Source organism: Pteronotus mesoamericanus, unplaced genomic scaffold (assembly GCF_021234165.1).
Source record: "Pteronotus mesoamericanus isolate MK-2021 breed Mesoamerican mustached bat unplaced genomic scaffold, CSHL_Meso_final contig_90, whole genome shotgun sequence".
NCBI lineage: Eukaryota > Metazoa > Chordata > Mammalia > Chiroptera > Mormoopidae > Pteronotus > Pteronotus mesoamericanus.
Window position 1 is genome coordinate 30,044,131 of NW_026555277.1, and position 17,412 is coordinate 30,061,542.

At 44.8% G+C, this 17,412-nt stretch overlaps 1 protein-coding gene across 1 annotated transcript in view; it reads left to right on the forward strand.

The window, feature by feature from the left end:
• The window catches only part of PAMR1 (peptidase domain containing associated with muscle regeneration 1), a 62,747-nt gene extending 50,332 nt beyond the window's left edge, over positions 1–12,415 (forward strand). The window contains exons 7-11 of the mRNA XM_054586226.1: positions 3,315–3,527; positions 5,297–5,363; positions 8,548–8,780; positions 9,712–10,004; positions 11,334–12,415. Coding sequence (XP_054442201.1) covers positions 3,315–3,527; positions 5,297–5,363; positions 8,548–8,780; positions 9,712–10,004; positions 11,334–11,870 — 1,343 coding nt within the window. The 3' untranslated portion in view covers positions 11,871–12,415. The remainder of the gene's footprint in view (positions 1–3,314; positions 3,528–5,296; positions 5,364–8,547; positions 8,781–9,711; positions 10,005–11,333) is intronic.
• The last annotated feature ends 4,997 nt before the right edge of the window (positions 12,416–17,412 follow it).

Here is a 17,412-nt window from a genome sequence, read left to right on the forward strand (position 1 = left end):
GCTTCTCCTGTCACTGGGAAGGGTCACTGGGCCTTTGCTAACTGGCCTATCTTTTGTAATTGTGCCCTTGATCGACTGGTCACATTGCATTAACTTCAACACGTGCCTGGCTGAACAGTAATCTGTGCACTGACAGTGTTGTCTAGCACCACAGGGAGAACACAAATGGGATAAAACAGGGAGCTCAAGTTCTAATGATCTCCAATGGTTCTTTTCAGCAGGTACATCTAAATTATGATCTCCAATGGTTCTTCTTAGGAGGAACATCTAAATGAGGCCTGGTTCCATTTCACCCAGGCTCCCTCCTGCAGATTAAGAGGTTTTCTTTCAGGAAACACAGCAGGCTAAGTGGTATCAACCCAGCTCTATCGATTGGACCTGATCAAATCTTCATTGCAACTCACACAATAGTTAACTGCTGGGGTTGGGTGATATTTCCTGAGACACCTCCCCATTCAAATTCATTTAAGGCCCCTGTAATTATCTTTGTTTTATTCCTTGGTTGGGGCCCTAAGTTCTGGTGTCATTTTAGAAACACATTTGAGGCAGGCACGGATCACTTAGAATAAATTGATGCTAATGAAAAAAATACATATGTACACACATATATCTCTCTACTCCCCTGAAGACCTGGGGGATAAGCAATCAAAAGGAAGGCCCCAACCTGAATTTTTTTTATAAGTACTTCAGGGAAGCTGGGGAGAACTCTGAGATGTCTCAAGCCTTAACTGACATCATTTCTATTTCTGAATTTAAACTGAAAATTTCTGTGTTAAAGTAACAGAGAAACATCTGCCAGTGTCTTATCCTGCTGGGCACAAAGGTGCTCTCGTTAAATATAAGGTGCAAGAATATCAGTGAAATCAATAGCTTACAACATTTCACAGTCTTTCTCTAGAGAACCACACACTGGACTTCCAAACGGCAAAGCAGTGACCAGGTTCTTCGGTTCCAGGGGGCTTTTATAGATCTTGTCTCCAAATGTACACTTACAGCTTCGAGACTGAAGCAAAAGGAAAAGACAGAGGCTCGTGGGAGTCTGGTGTATCATGTTAACATTCTAGATTCATTCAGAAAAAGATATCTTGTGACCAAGGGTATAATTGGTGGACAGTGATATAATGGAAGAAGAGGTCTGTTTTCTTGCCCCTGCTGGGATCTGCCCCCTGAGTTTGTGGTCTTTACGGGGAGAGGGAGGTGAGTCCACCCCCTGGGTTAGGGATGAAGAGTGTAGACTTCCTTTTGCCACATTCAATATAATTGACCTGACTCGAAGGCACAGAAGTGCTGTTTGTGGGCATTGAAGGGCCACTTTTCCTGAAAATGCCTCCATATTTTCCTGATATGCTCCCTGATGTCTCCATCATCGTGTCCATTTCTTATAGACATTCTAGACTCGATCATCTCAGCTACCTTGAATTGAGTATGAATCTTAGTGTATCAGTCAGATAGGAGAGCAAAAGATATACTAACTTTACTTGATTTAAATCAACTTCAATCCAGTTCTAAGGCTCACAATTCAGAATCATACGAAAGTCAGTCTTAGCCATTGTTGGGGCCTCCTCTTGTCTCAGGGTTGCACAGAGGTCCCTGGCTTTACTCAGACAGCACCACATCATTAGGGCGAATCCTCTGACGGCGGATTCTAGGTCCACGCTGTGTAGTTTGGGGAAGCCCTTTGTTTCAGAGCACTGGATCCCTTCAGGTAAGAGAGCTCTGCTGGTGTGGGCAGGCCTGGAGCCCGAGAGGATCTGTGGAGGCTGGAAGCCCTCTGACGAGCTCCAGTCTCTCTAGTCGCCCTGCCAATCGCCCTCCCCAAGATGTCCCAGAGATCTGAAAGGGATGCAGGATGCAACGCCCAGGGCTGAGACATCTGCCTCTCTAGGTCCTGCCACCTCCTAGGAGTCCCGCCATGGGAAGGCAAGAGTTGCCCGATGACCTGGGTTAAGGTTACTTTCCTCCAAAAACAGATTCTAACCCAAGCGTTTGGGCACAAATGATTTATTAAAGGAAGTACTCCCAGGGCCAACCAGTGCGGCCACTGGGGAAGCAAGAGAGGAAAGGAGAAGAAATCAAGCTGGAGTGATTTCAGCCGAACTCCCAACCTCAGCCCAATGCTATGACACCCAGAGGCACAGATGTTGGACTTTTGTACTTTCACATCCCTCAGTCATTGGCTATGGCAACCTTGGGGTGCGCATGGTGGGTGGGAGGATAAAAAGGGTGGCATTTTTTAGCTCTTCATATGAGCAAGATGGTGCCCATGCCTGAGGGCAAGGCTCTGAAGGTGGCAGGGACCAGCTGTCAGAATAAAGCTCACATGGAGGAGTCAAGTGGGTAAAAGGGTACAAAGGCACTTGGGTGGGGCATGTCAAATACATGACTGCATTGCATGGAGACTGTTTTATAGGAACGAGCCTGTGTCTTAGAAGAAATGATTAAAAAGAGCCTCGGAAGGCTAATAGAGTGATTGGTACTCAGACTCAGGAATGAAAGGTTGGATTCTTCAGGGGAGTTGCTCTGTGTCCTTAGGCAAGCGGTGTTCGTTATTGTACTTCAATCTATTTGAGAAAAATGTTATATATCTGATAGAATATTTTCAGGATATCTCTAATATCCTGTTCAGTGCTCAGAATAGCTGGTGATGTTATTTAAGTAGCTGTCCAACATGAATTAGAGAATAGAAATACCTTTGTAGTGCATATTGGACAGTGTTAAGGTGCCAAGTTATATTTGGACATCAAGGGGAATTTGTTGTATCTCTGAATTAATATTGTACTCTAGTATTTTTAACTATTACTTTCAACACACTTGTATCTCTGAAGATGAAATATAAAATCCAGATTCATTTCATATGTGCACTCTTGTCTTTAATCAGTACTACTTTTTGGGTACAACAAACATAAGAAAGAGTCTAGTTTAATTGCCCAAGCTTTAGGGAACAAAGGAGATACTACAACAACACTGAAAAATAATAAGCCTTGTGTACTGGTCATAAAATCTAGGTGAAATGTTTATTTTGTCTGGGCCTGCCCAGCCCCCACACTGTGAGAAAGAAATGAACATGAGCCAGATGTGGTGTCAAATTTCTTCATCTAGAGAATGAAATACTTTTTCATTTAAGAACAAATCATTTAAGAAGGGAATGATATGACTAATACATACATTTTTTATTATAAGTTTTCTCTCGGTAGTTCCGTAGGCAGGCTCCGTATCACTGCCTTTTTCATTTGATGTAACATGAAAAGATTCAATTTTCAAATGCAATGCTTCAGACTTTTAATAGCTCTCCTTTTCTTTTATTCTCTCTCTAGTCGTTGAAGAAAAGAACTGCTCAGACCCTGGGGGCCCCGTCAATGGGTACAAGAAAATCACAGGAGGCCCTGGGCTCCTCAGTGGGCGCTATGCAAAAATTGGCACTGTCGTCTCCTTCTTTTGTAACAGCTCATATGTTCTTAGTGGCAATGAAAACAGAACTTGCCAGCAGAATGGAGAGTGGTCAGGGAAGCAGCCCATCTGCATAAAAGGTAACTGCAAATATTTCTGAAGTCTATAGAGATAGAGATGGAGTTGCTGGACTGTTTGGTAGCTCCCACACATGTTTTTGAGCCCTTGGGAAAATGCCTTTCTCTCAAGTTCTCACTGGAACCATACATGTATTAACCTTAGGTTGGAAACCATCCCTAAAACCATTTGCTACTGTTTTGCACTGCCTAAAACCTGCTCCTCCTAATCACAACATCCTGATGTGATCAAGAAGAGTGGTGTAGTTATCAGAGCAGTTTAGGAAAGATGGTGGGGTTGAGTTTTCATATGCAAATCTAAGGACAGAATTGAAGCAATCAATACGCATGTTTATGGCTACATTTACCTACTCTCTATGTAATATTAAGTTTGTGCAGGACATAAAAGAATGAAATAGACACAGCTGCCAGCCTGGGTGGACAGAGGTTTGAGATAGTAAAATGTTTAAAAACATCTTTAAAAAATAGGAAGGCCTTGAACATTCAAGGCAGAGTTCTAGGGAGAGATGAGTAGTGTACTTTCAGTGAAAGGAGCGATCCTATTGCCTGAAATAGGAACAATTACACGAAGTGAGTAGGATTGGAGCCAGTCTGGGAGGCTGAGTAGGATTTGTAGAGGAGCTGGGATGCTATTCCAGCTGGAAGACAAAGGGGAGGAAGAGAGGTGTAGGCAGAAGTGAAAGAATCATGTCAATTCAGAGTGAGACAATCTGGGAACCTGGGAGGTAAATGAAGAAAAAGGTAGTTTGGAACCAGAAAAAATGGAATGCTCTGTAGAGAAGTTTGGCCCTTACCCCCAGCAGTGGGGATGTGCAGTTTCTCACTATTTGCTTCAGGTCAACAACCCCTCTCTTTGGGGGGCAGGTCACAATTATCTGGTTGTTTCCAGAGAAGAAAAGCGTGTCCTTGGCCTAGATTATCCAGATAATTGCCTCAATCCTCTGCTTTCCCTTCTGGGTATTTGTCCACAACCCTAATCATGGGAAAGGGAATGAAAGAGAATGGTTTGTGAAAGGAATAAATCACTTTAGACTTCAGCCAGAAGCGACTTTCATCCCCAGCACCACAGAGTCTGAGTCTTGATTTCATTAAGTATGGAAACGGTGTTACATATGTCCTTGGAGATTTCTGTCAACTCTTCTCTTACAAGTTGTTAATACAACTAAAGTTCTCTAGGTTGCTAATTAGATGAATGTTGGCTGCTTGATTGAGAAAGTGAGATGAGTAGGATTTCTTTTTTTACTTGTGAAGAAAAAAAAGACTTCAAAAATGAAATGGGCTTTGAGTTGCCCTCAAATGATTGGTAGGAGCCTTGGCCGCAATGAACGGACGTGGAGGAGTCAGTTACCTAAGACTTGCTGATTGACACTGCTGTCTGCTTTTAAATGAGAGTCTTGTGATTCCCTGTGTTGGGCTAGATTTCAGAACCTTCACTTCAACTTTTTATTCCATTTTGATGAAGTTTGCTGATACTATTGATGTGAATGGATAGTCCTCGTCTATTAGCTGCTAGTGTTCCAAATCACACAGGCGGAGCGGCTCTTGAGAAGTGTACACCTGGGCTCCTCAGAGGGGGTGCTGATGTGGATGAAAGGTGACATGCTCTTTTGCTAAGGGAGCTGCCCGTGCTTGGCTGGCACGTCCCACACCTCTAAGAGCCTGGGGAATGAGCATCCGGTGTCCAGGAAGGGTGGTCGGGAATGAATCTGAATGGAATGATGTGGACAGTTCAAATGGAAAAAGATGATCCAGCATTGCCTCTTGTTTCCTAGCCTGCCGAGAACCGAAGATCTCCGACCTGGTGAGACGGAGAGTTCTTCCAATGCAGGTTCAGTCAAGGTGAGGCCGAAACACCTGAGCTCTGCTTTAAAAGTGAAGGCGAATGAAAGTTCCTTTCCCACCTCTCTTTCCACTTGTGTTTGGCCAGACAGCCAGGGGTTTCTTAGGGACACTCAGGTCTGACTGGCCGAGAAAGAACAGGGTGTGTTAGATGGCAGCTTGTTAAAAAGCTGCCTTTAGCCAAGAGGTAGCAGCTGTTGGAAGATGTATAGATTTCCCTGGATCGTAGGAAAGTAGGTGGCTGGTGGGAAGCAAGACTTTAAGATGGTCTTTGTTGAAATGAACTTCAATACTTGACTCTTCCTGAGATTCCTATGTATTTATTATGGCAGCTTCTAGAGAGATGACACTCCTGCCAGATACAGCCAGCTGTGGTTTGGGAAGATGGTCTTGGTAGTAACCAACCAGGTGAGGCAGGCTGGTGGAGCCCAGGGACTAGAGCTAAATGCCCAGCCCCGAGGAGGGCTGTGAGCCCTCAAGTACACCCACCCAGCCTTGCTCCTGGAAAGGCAGAATGGACCACCCCGTGGGGCAAGAATAGACCCATTCTAGTTCTCCTTCCCTTATTGTGTAGGAAATACTTTTCTCATCTCATCTCCCAGCATTCTCTTCTCACTTGTCCACTCCAGCCACGCGGACCATCTTGCTTGTCCCGTATCCCTCCCAGCACAATTGTGCTTCAGAAACTTTGCATTTCTGCCTAGAACCCGCTGCCCCTGAATTTCAATGAGGCTTAATGTCTCGCTTCCTTCAGTTCTCTGCTCAGTTTTTACCTGGCAGAGAGGCCGTCCCTGATGTCCTTCAAAAAATAGCAACCCCACCTCCTCCACTCTGACTGCCGAGCTGACTTCTTCACCCAGCACGCTCTGGCCTGTGCTATGCTTCACTTTTCATCTTAGGGTCCATCTCTGCCTGTTGTCTTCTGTACAGTTTTTTGAATAATTTGTTCCATCTCCTCCCAACTCCACTGAAAAATGTAGAAGTTACATGTGCAGGAACGTTATCTGTTTGTTCGTGCTAAAGGTACAGTGCCTAGAATAGTGCCTGCCCCATAGTAGGCAGCTGATAAATATCAATTGAATGACTGCATTGGATGGACAAACAAGGATTCAAGACCTGGTCTATCTCTCTTTAGTGCTGGGCCCTCTTGGGCAAGTTCCTAAACTTGCTGAGCCTTTTGTTTCCTCTTTTGAAAAATAAGGGCAATCATAATATCTGTCTCTGGGGGTTGTTGTATGGATTAAATGCAACACTAACTCTGAGTGTTTGTGATGTGCCCATTGCTCTTTTGACTTCTTTGTATGTATTAGCTTATTTAGTCCCCACTACAACCTCTGAGGTAGGTCTTATTATTATTATTGTTTTATTATAGATCTTATTACTGATGGGCAAATTGAGGCTCAGAGAAATTAAATAACTTGCCCAAGGTCACCTTGCTAGAAGAAATGGCAAAGCTAGGATGCAAATTCCAGGTTTTCAGGGCCTGCTCCCTTATGCGCTAAACTTTAAGGCTATGTAAAGGCCTTAGAAGAACACCTTACCCTTATGAACACCTGTCAATAATAGCTATTGTTTTTGGAAATAGTAACAAATATTATCCTCTCTGGTTAAAATTCTAGGATTGACCTCAACCAAGTGACACAAAATGTTCTTCCAGCAGGACATCCATCAGTCCCTCACCCTTCCTCAAGCTGTCTCATTCCATTTTTCATTTCCTTTTCAGGCAAACCTTTCCTTGGGAATGGCAGTGGAATCCAAATGCCACCCCCTTTTCTGATCGTGTGATTCAGCTGGGCTGGACTCTCCCTAAGTGGGATAAGCCTGATACACCTGCTCTTCCCAAGGAAACATCTTATAGAGCAGGTCCCGAGCTCTGGCTTTGCATTTTAAGTAATCATTAGTGGGAGGTTAGGTGCCAGAGGGCCAGGGGTTGCATGTAGATGAGAAAATAAGCCTAAAACTTGGTTTTAAGGCTCTTTCTGGAAGACAGGTTGCTGGAGCCGGGACATGCTTACCTTCAGCAGCCAGGTTTACCCAGGACCCCCAAAAGCAGTGTAGACCTTCAACAGGTGGGCCAAAAATGAGCTTGCTTGCAAGTCCAGAGCTCCAGCAGACCTGATTCTAAGAGCTGAAGACTCATTGAATGAGATCAATATGGATGGAATATTTGCTCTGAGCAAAGCACTGTAGAGACACAGGAAATAGATCTCTGAAGACGATATCAAACTGGTGTGGCAGAGGCACCAGTGTGGGAAGCAAGCTTCCTAACTGCTGCCTTGGGTACCGTCTTAGCTTCCTGTGTGCCCTCAGGCACTCCCGCTTACCTTTCTGGGCTGCCTTTCTCCATTCATTAAACAGGGATGAGAACACTAGTTCCTAAAGGAATTCTCACTTTTCAGTTAACAGTCATTCTGCACCAATATAAAATGAACACAAGCTGCATGATGTACGTACATCTCCCCTGAGAATCTCTGATTGGTCTCCAGAGGCTTCAACTTCAGGGCTCATTTGAAAAATCTTTTGACATTTACATACAACGCTCCATATTTTTCCCAGTCAATGTGCCCTGAGAGAAAGTTCTATTCTCTGAGGTGTGCTAATTACATCTTCTAATTGCTAAATCAAACTACTGTATCAACACAGTTTAGTTCAAGTCAATTTCTGATATTGCCCCATTATGATAATGTTTAGAGAGAAAAAAAATACGCCTGGATTTCTTTCATTCAAATTAACTTCCTTTCCTGTTTAATTTCACAATTAATTGTGTGTGTGTGTGTGTGTGTGCACGCGCGTGTATAGTGTTCCTTTGGATAGCAGCTATTATGTCAGATATTATCCTCTTTGGTTAAAATCCTAGGCAGCTGGAGACATGCCAGAAATGGAAATGGAGAATAAAAGGAAGGCTGAAGTGTGCAAGATAATTTGCTCGATGGTAGAAGGGGAGTGTGTGTGTGTGTGTGTGTGTGTGAGAGAGAGAGAGAGAGAGAGAGAAAGAAAGAGAGAGAGAGAGAAAGAGGAAGAATGGTAAGGGAGAGAGGAAGGGAGAAAGAGAGGCAGAGAATAAGATATCCATTGTTTTCTTCTTCTGTAACCAAATACCTACATGGGAATTGGCCTGGAACTAAAAAGGCCACAATGACTGTCTCGCTTGGCTCTCTCTCTGGGCCCATGTGCCCTGATGCAGGGAGACACCACTACACCAGCTGTACTCATCAGCCTTCAGCAAGCAGAAACTGCAGGGTGCCCCTACCAAGAAGCCAGCCCTCCCTTTTGGAGACCTGCCCACTGGGTACCAACACCTGCACACCCAGCTCCAGTATGAGTGCATCTCGCCTTTCTACCGCCGTCTGGGCAGCAGCCGGAGGACATGTTTGAGAACCGGGAAGTGGAGTGGGCGTGCCCCGTCCTGCATCCCTAGTGAGTCCACGCTTGTCCTTGGCTGCAGCAGTTTACATCTAACATGGCTGCCTACCAAAAGCCATTAACCCTTTTTTGGTGAGAAGTTCCTTGCCCAAAGGAATGGTACTCCAATACTTTCTCCTGCTTGGTGATGCCTGAAATTCCACAGTTAGAGCTTCTTTCCTTTGGCTTAAACTTATTACCCAAAAGAAATTAACTCATTACATCTTAGATAAATTTGGTGGGGAGGGGGCATACTTTCTTGTGGATAATTCTATTATATTTACTTGGAGAAAAGGGAGAAAACAGTCATTAAACACCAAGAGGGGAAGGGGTTAAAGGTGCCAGATAGCATCTAGTTATGTCATCTTGCTTACTCTGTATAAGCCCCAGTTTTCATCCTCATTATCCAATGGTATTAATTAGAGTATTGTTATTAATTAGATAATGAGGTATTAATTACTCATATGGTTATAATGATGATTACAGAGATAATACATGGAAGAATCTGGAATAGGGTTGTGCACATACTAAGCTACCTTCCATATCCTCGTTATCAAAGGAAAGCAATATGGCTTAGTTCATGGTGGTCATCTTTATAATGATAGTCATAATACTTTGGGTCTAACTGTTTTATACATCATCTCACCCCAGGAGATGATTGCTATTCCTTTATCTATTTTGCAAGCAAGAAGACTGAAGCTGTAAGAGATTAGGCAACTTGCCTAGCAAGTGCCTGGGGTTAGAAGTCTCCAATCTGAACCCTAGACTTTATAGCCAACCCTGTCATGGTGATTGATTGATACTCAAAAAAGCAAAAAGAAAAACAGGTTAGGTGCTTAGTGGTCATGACATACTGATGAGTTTGTGCCCTCTTGGTTGTGTGACACATTCCCCTCTGGATGAGGAGGCCTGAGCTGATCTTACTGAGCCAGTGCTTTTTCCACAGTCTGTGGGAAAACTGAGAACGCCACTGCTCCAAAGACCCAGGGGCTGCGCTGGCCGTGGCAGGCGGCCATCTACAGGAGGGCCCACGGGGTGCACGGGGGCAGCCTGCACAAGGAGGAGTGGTTCCTGGTCTGCAGCGGTGCCCTGGTGAATGAGCGCACCGTGGTGGTGGCTGCCCACTGCGTCACTGACCTGGGGAAGGTCATCATGGTCAAGACTGCGGACCTCAAAGTTGTCCTGGGAAAATTCTACCGGGATGACGACCGGGATGAGAAGACCATCCAGAGCTTGCGGGTGAGAGATGGTTGCAGTGTGGAAACTGGGTCTCTGGCTCAGCAAACTCCCAGCATTAGGAGAGCAGGGACTTGTGTCAGTCCTATCACCTTAGCCCTTTAGCACCCAGCCCAATGCCTGGCATGGAGCAGGCACCCACCCTTTCATATTGACAACTACAAGAAAAGGGACATCTAGAAAGACTAGAGAATCTTTTTCTCCTTCAGTTCTGAAAATAAGATAGTAACAAATATCTGACATTGGGGTGCTCAAAAGTTAATCACCTATTATAATGTTTAGAGTACTGCACTAGGTAGGCTTTGAGGACATACAGAAATTTTATCCAAGATATTCCTAATCTATTTATAATATTCTTCTCTCTTTCCCTGCCTGCCTTCCTCCCCCATCTCTTTTATCTACCTACCCACCTATACATCCATCCATCCACCCATCCATCCATCCATCCATCTATCTACCTATTCATCCATCTGTCTACCCATCCATCTATCCATCTGTCCATTTGTTCATCCATTCATCCATCCATCCATCCATTGTTGAGCTCACAGTGTACTATTCACTGGGAATGGACACAGAATTGAAAAAGGCATGGTTTGTGCCCTGAAAGTCCACCAGCTATTGGTGGGAAAGACAGACAATATCATGATTACCTCAAGTCAAGAAAAGTCCTAAAGAATGCACCCAAATATAGGTGAAATAATAGAACATACACATAAAATGTTACAAAGTATCACAGATGTAAGCTCCTAGAGGCCCCCATCAAAGAAAGTGATCAGCAACGGTTGGGACAGTCAGGGAAGACTTTATGGAAAAGCCTTCTGGAACATTCTATCTTATGGGGTTGAAGATAGATGAAATGTTTAGAGTGGATCAGGGGTTGCAAACTGGTAGCCTGTAGGGGTTTGTGTTTAGACAGTGCTCACATATCACTTTTAAATCAATTATTTGCCAACACTTAAAAATCAGATTTCAGATAAAGGTCTGGAGTCTATTCCTGGCAAAGTTAGAATACTGGCCCCATTACTGCATGGCAGAGATCAGCTGGAGTGAGGAGGCAATTGCCCGCTTTAGACAGAGTCTACACTCTCATTTTCTGCAGCCTCCCCTGTCCACTCTACTTAGTTAATACCCTCGGCCAGACCCCACTAGGCATTTCAGTTTGCAACCCTGGAAATAGAGCAATTGCCTTCTGTGATCCCTTAGCAAAGTTTCTCCAAATAATTGCAACTGTCTCTTAGACATTTTCTCCCAATAATTCAGCCCCAGTGCTTGCCTGCTTGTCCGCTGTGGAGTTGGCTGCTCACCATTGCTGTCCATTCCTTGCATGTGTAGATTTCTGCAATCATTGTGCACCCCAACTATGACCCCATCCTGCTGGACGCTGACATCGCTGTCCTGAAGCTCCTGGACAAGGCTCGCATCAGCACCCGCGTCCAGCCCATCTGCCTTGCGGCCATGAGGGACCTCAGCACCTCCTTCCAGGAGTCCCACATCACCGTGGCTGGCTGGAACGTCCTGGCAGATGTGAGGAGCCCCGGCTTCAAGAACGATGTGCTCCGCTCAGGGGTGGTCAGGGTAGTGGACTCGCTGACCTGTGAGGAGCAGCATGAAGACCATGGCATCCCAGTGAGCGTCACGGACAACATGTTCTGTGCCAGCCGGGACCCCACTGCCCCTTCTGACATCTGCACAGCGGAGACTGGGGGCATTGGAGCCGTGTCCTTCCCAGGGCGGGCATCCCCTGAGCCGCGCTGGCATCTGGTGGGGCTGGTCAGCTGGAGCTATGACAAAACATGCAGCCATGGTCTCTACACGGCCTTCACCAACGTGCTCCCTTTTAAGGACTGGATTGAGAGAAACATGAAATGAGCCTCAGGCCCACTGCGAAGCTTGTCTCTGTGTCTGTCTGTGCATGTGTTGCATAAGGCAGTGTGGACCTGAAGTGTGATTCTGCCCTTGAATTTGGCTGAGCCAGGGCTTCTGCTCTCAAGGACAGATCTAGTGAAGGGTGAGGAGAACTCACTTTCTGGCAGGCTCCTGCCTCCCTACTGCTCGGACCATTTGGAAAACACCTATTATTAAGAACCGAGTTTCTTCAAAAAAAACCTGTATGAATAGCAAAGAAAACATCTCTGTTCAACCGACCCGGTGGGCTTTCCCACCTGCCCTTCAAAGGTACAAATGTCATGGTCAGCTCTGGTTGAGGGAAGGTTGACCAGGAGGCCTGGGCTTCATGAGGTCTCTTCCAAGACTCCAGCCAGACCAAGTTCCAAAAAGTCACCTATGGGACAGGCCAGGACAGCAGAGCTTGGATATGATGTTGATGTTAGCTTTCGTGTACACTGTCAGAGTGCAGTGTGGTCCTGTCCCCTCCCCATCCCCTGTACACATTTTAATAAAACAAGGGTTGGCTTCTGACCTACGGAACAAATGTGCTACGGCTCTGATTCCTGTATGCTGCCTCTGTGAGCTACACATTTAAGGCCAACGGCTAGGTGACAGCCCTTTATAATAGATCCTAAAGGTATAATTCCCAGAAATGCATATGGCAGAGCTGATGCCATCTTTTCAATTCCAGCCCTTGGAGTTTATGGGGTCATGGGCTGGGGGTGGGGGGCATGGGTGCCATCAGATAGGCACAAACAGAGGAAAGAAGGAGGCATTAGATGATTTCCAGTGTTTCCTCCTGTTCTCATGTTCTAGGTCTAACACAGACCCTCTAACACAGAACCTCCATAAATCTTTATGACATATTTTCATAGCATCTGAATTGGAATCACCTATTTACTCCACTAGATGGAGGTGTGCCAGGAAACTGTAGCTTCACTGTTTTCTATAACTTTTGTGATTTTCTTTTCAAGCCCCACCCCTGGCCCCCACTGGACAGTGGAAATAAAGAATGTACTCAATCCTGCCCTGGCCCAGTGGCTCAGTTAGTAGGAACATCATCCCATACACCAAAAGGTTGCAGGTTTGATTCCAGGTCAGGGCACATGCCTGAGTTACAGGTTTGACCCCTGGTGGGGGCGCCTATGGGAGGCAACTGATCGATGTTTCTCTCTCACATTAATGTTTTTCTTTCTCTCTATCCCTTCCTTTCTCTCTGAAATCAATAAACATATCCTCAGTTGAGGACTAAAAAAATAAATGAATAGAAAATAAATGAACTCAATCCAATCCAATCCCTGAAGTGATCTTTTCAGTAACATTCTGTTTTGGGGGGACTCACGTCTTTATCTTTTCTCCCCTGCTCCCCTCACCAGCTTTGTCTCTCCAAGCTGGTGCCCTGGAGGCCTGTGGGACTTTAAGCACCAGGATGAAGTATGACTACCAAATCCCTGCTGGCTCTTGAATATGTGTGATGAGTCTTTCCCATTCCTGGGTGTTTTGCTGACATTGACATTGGGTGCTGGGGTCTATAACTGCTGTAACTTGTGCTATGTTCTCTCTGCTTCCCTGGGGTCCAGTGGACCTCCCCACTGACTCGGTTGGCTTATCCTCAGCTCTGGCTGGCACTGGTTCTCCTGAGATGTGGGGGTGACATCTCTTTGACCCTGGTTTGTGTCAATCAGCCTCATCGCCACAGCGATGACCTTCTCTGGCAGCTAACCAGCCAGGCTCTCGGTGACCTCCTTTTCCTCCCTCAGGGGCCTATGGGAACTTCTCATTTTTCCCTGTACCCCATGAGGGCTGAGAGCGGGGGGTCGGTACAGGGCACTGGGGGGAGACATTCACTTCCCATACATCCAAATAGAAGCTTTATTCTTCCTCAACCTAGCAGAGAAATTTGATCTCAAAAGCTTTAGCCCCAAGACTGGAGGTCACAGCACATTTGTCTCCCAGCCTGCCCCTTCATCTCTGTGTCTTTATATATAATTCCAAGCCAGAAGAGAATTTCTGGTACTTTCTCTGTTTGTCAAGCTTTCTTGGGGCCCTCTGTAAGTCACATTGTACTCCCTTTACTCATTCTCCACATCCTTATGGCTTAGTCCAGTGATTTTTAACCCTGTTCATCTCATGGCACATATGAACTAATTACTAAAATTCTGTTGCACACTAAAAATATATATATTTTGCTGATCCCACAAAAATTAGGTACAATTTTGATTCATTCACACCGAATGGCTACTGTTATGTTGGCTGTTATTTTTTTATTTGACCGTCTAAGGAAAAAGAGGTCAGCACCCCTTCCTAAACAGGTATTACATGTTTTAAAATTTTTTGCAGCACCCTGGTTGAAAATCACTGGCTTAATCGAAGAGAAGTGTGTTAATTATCAGTTTCTGAGTAATTAATGTTCAATGCTGAGTGGGTGAAAACAAGAAATGTTTATTCTCTCCTAGTTTCAGAGGGTCAGGAATTGGGGACTTGAGGTTGACATGAGGTTGCAGTCACCTTAAGCCTTAACTGGAGCTAGAGCATTAGATTCTACAAATATCGGTCAGGTTGTTTGACCAGGTTTTTTTGTTTTTTCTTTTTTTAAACCTAGAACACTTGGATCTTGAGAAGCATTATGGAAGTCTGATTAAACAGATGTAAATTCAAATTCCTGTCTTTCAGCCTCTTTTCTTGGTGGTCTTGGGCAAGACACCTAACAGTTTCATCATCTGTTAGGTGGGCATGATAAAATTTGTCTTTTGTGAAAGCTGTGATGATTGAGTGAGATGCTGTATAGAGCACTGAACAGATTACCTGGCATATAGTCGCTGCCTAGATTACCTGGCAGGGGCAGGGCTGTACAGCTGGGCACAGCACCACAGTGCCACCACTTGTGCATCTGTAGGCACGTCTCACATGGGTGCCAAGTTCATATTCTCCATTCTCTAACTCTGTTGTGACCCCTCCGCTGGACAGCATGTTCCCTACATTCCCCACATCCTCTTTACTATTTAGTGTCATTTCTCATCCTTGCCTCACCACTCAGATTTGGTTCACATTTATGTCATCTCAGCAATGACTCTGCTCCTCGTAGGAACTGGATTTGGCCCCAAATCTTGGTGACACCACTTGGACTGCTTGGTTCATTGTCCCATGGCCATTCACCACCTCCTTTAGATTTTCATATCCTAGCTCTGCTCTCATGGGCTGCAAACACTCAACCACACTGACCTAAGACTCCAGGAGAGGACAAGAGAGTCAGACGTGAGCCTGTTTCTTGGGGTTGCCTGGTGCTGTAGGAATACTGTTCCTCGTCCTTCATAGCATGGCCCATGCATCCTAGAACAGAACTCCAAGGATGAGGAGTCTTCTTTCTGCTTGAAACATGGAGTGTATGTCAGTCAGGGTTTTGTTTTGTTTTTTCCTTCAGAGAATCAGAACTTACAAGAGTCATATAGAATAAGGAGTTACAATGACCACATAAACTGTAGGCCCTGGGGAGACATCTGTGAGTGGCTGTTGCCTTTGCATCTGGTCTTGAACCTGAAATCAACTGGGCCAGAAGTTGGGGAGGAAATCTGGATATGTAGCTGGCAGAGCAAGGACAAAGTAGAACCCAGAAAGACAAACAGAAAACCCAACCTCAGCAATGTGAATGGCCTGCTAGAGAAACTAGCTCCCTATGCATGTGGCCGCACACACACCTGGTCCAGGACATTCTGAGTGTGTGCTCATGTACGTTGGGGGCAGTATACTGGTCAGACTTACTAAAAGATACTGGGCTTAGCAGGAAAAGTACAAAATTGCAGTCATCTTACCCTCTCCTTTTCTCCTGTCTAGTGTAATACACATTGTCTTCTGGGGTTGCATGTATGGGTTTTGACTATGAGGCTTTACAGTTCTTTTGGATTTAAGAATTCTCATGTTATCAACTGTGTCACCAATTCAAAACTTAACGGGCCTTCTCCATTCACCCTCTGTATCAGAATATTAGTAAAAAAGAAAAACCTCTTTCATCCTGAATTCAGTCAAGCATTGTGATTTCATTGATTTTCTACAATCATTTATTCATCAATGAAAGTTTTTAGAGCACTTATTGTGTGCCAAAGACAGAAATATTAAAGGTGTGCAAAATAGGCTTGGTGCTGGCCCTCTGTCTTATACTCCCAGATATACATGCATAGTTAGAGACCATGATAAGCACTGGGAAGGAACTTACAGCACGCTGTAAGACTGTACAACAGGGGTAACTGATTCAATCTGGGAGGGATGAGGTAAAAGGTTTGCATCCCTGAGGAAGCGGTGGCCAAGGTGAGGAGCTGACTACTAGGTGGAGATTAGTCATTTCAGATGTCAGAAGAGCATGTGCAAAGATGGTGAGAAGGAGGGCTCCTGGCATATTTGGGGCATGTCTAGAAACCAAAAAGCTCACAGCGGAAGCGTAAGGAGGGGAATGGTGTGATATGAGGCTGGGAGTGGACTCCCATGGTGCATGGCCATTTGAAAGGCTGGGAGAACAAGGGGTGAGGGGCACGGCCAGGAACTGTACATATCAAACACCATAAATTCCTGCGTTTGCACTAGGAATTATTGCTGAGGTCATCAACTCATCAGATATAGCCTTTGACTTTGACTTTGGGTCTTCGTTTGTTTCTGACCTGGACATGAATGAAAACCTTGAGTCTCACTGCACTCGCACAAGGACATGTAGTTCTAAATGGAGAATTATCTGAAATGAAGATGAATTAAAAGAAGAAAGCTGATGGCCAGCGTGAGATGCAAAGAAGTGATAACACTTGTATCTTCACTCCTGTCTTATTTTTTTTTTTTCTCCTTTAGCATCCTGTGAAAATACTGAGTAAAATACTTTAGATCCTTTGGGCTTGGAGAAGTTTATCTTTTCAGAGCTGTTGGAAAGATGAGTACATTTTGGAGTGGTTGGGTAGCAATTTGTGGTCTCTTTGTGCTTTTCTTGGCAGCAGGAACTGCTTTCCCTGGCAGGGCTCTGGCCGGATGCGCTGTTGAGGCCCAGCATTTTAAGAAGACGGCCTCAATGGCTGAGCTTGTGAGGGCTCACTTCGCATTTGTATTCCAAGTCAACCAGCAGCTTGTGGGCTAGGTTTGATGGAGAGCTTTGTCAACAACAAGGAGAAAAAGTCAGATAAAAATAGGAAATAATTTTTTCAGGTGAAGAATAACATTAGAAATTAAATTCTCAGAGGGGAAAAAAAGAGCATTATATTCCTGAACTTATGGTTTCTAGGTAAAGGTAATTCCAAACACAAGAGACAGAATGAATGTTATTCACCCTCATTTGGGAAGGGGGACAGGGGGTTATAAATAAAACAGTATCCAGGTGCTGATAAGTGAAACCTCCAAGTGAATTGGGATCCTTCTAATTTACTGTCGTCATGCAAAGGCACAATTCAGCCTTTGATTAAGAAAAATCTCTGAATCTATAATCTCAATTTTGAGCTAAATTGCCTGGTTGATCTCCCTCTCTTCCTCTTAATAAAAAAAATAACTCCATAAG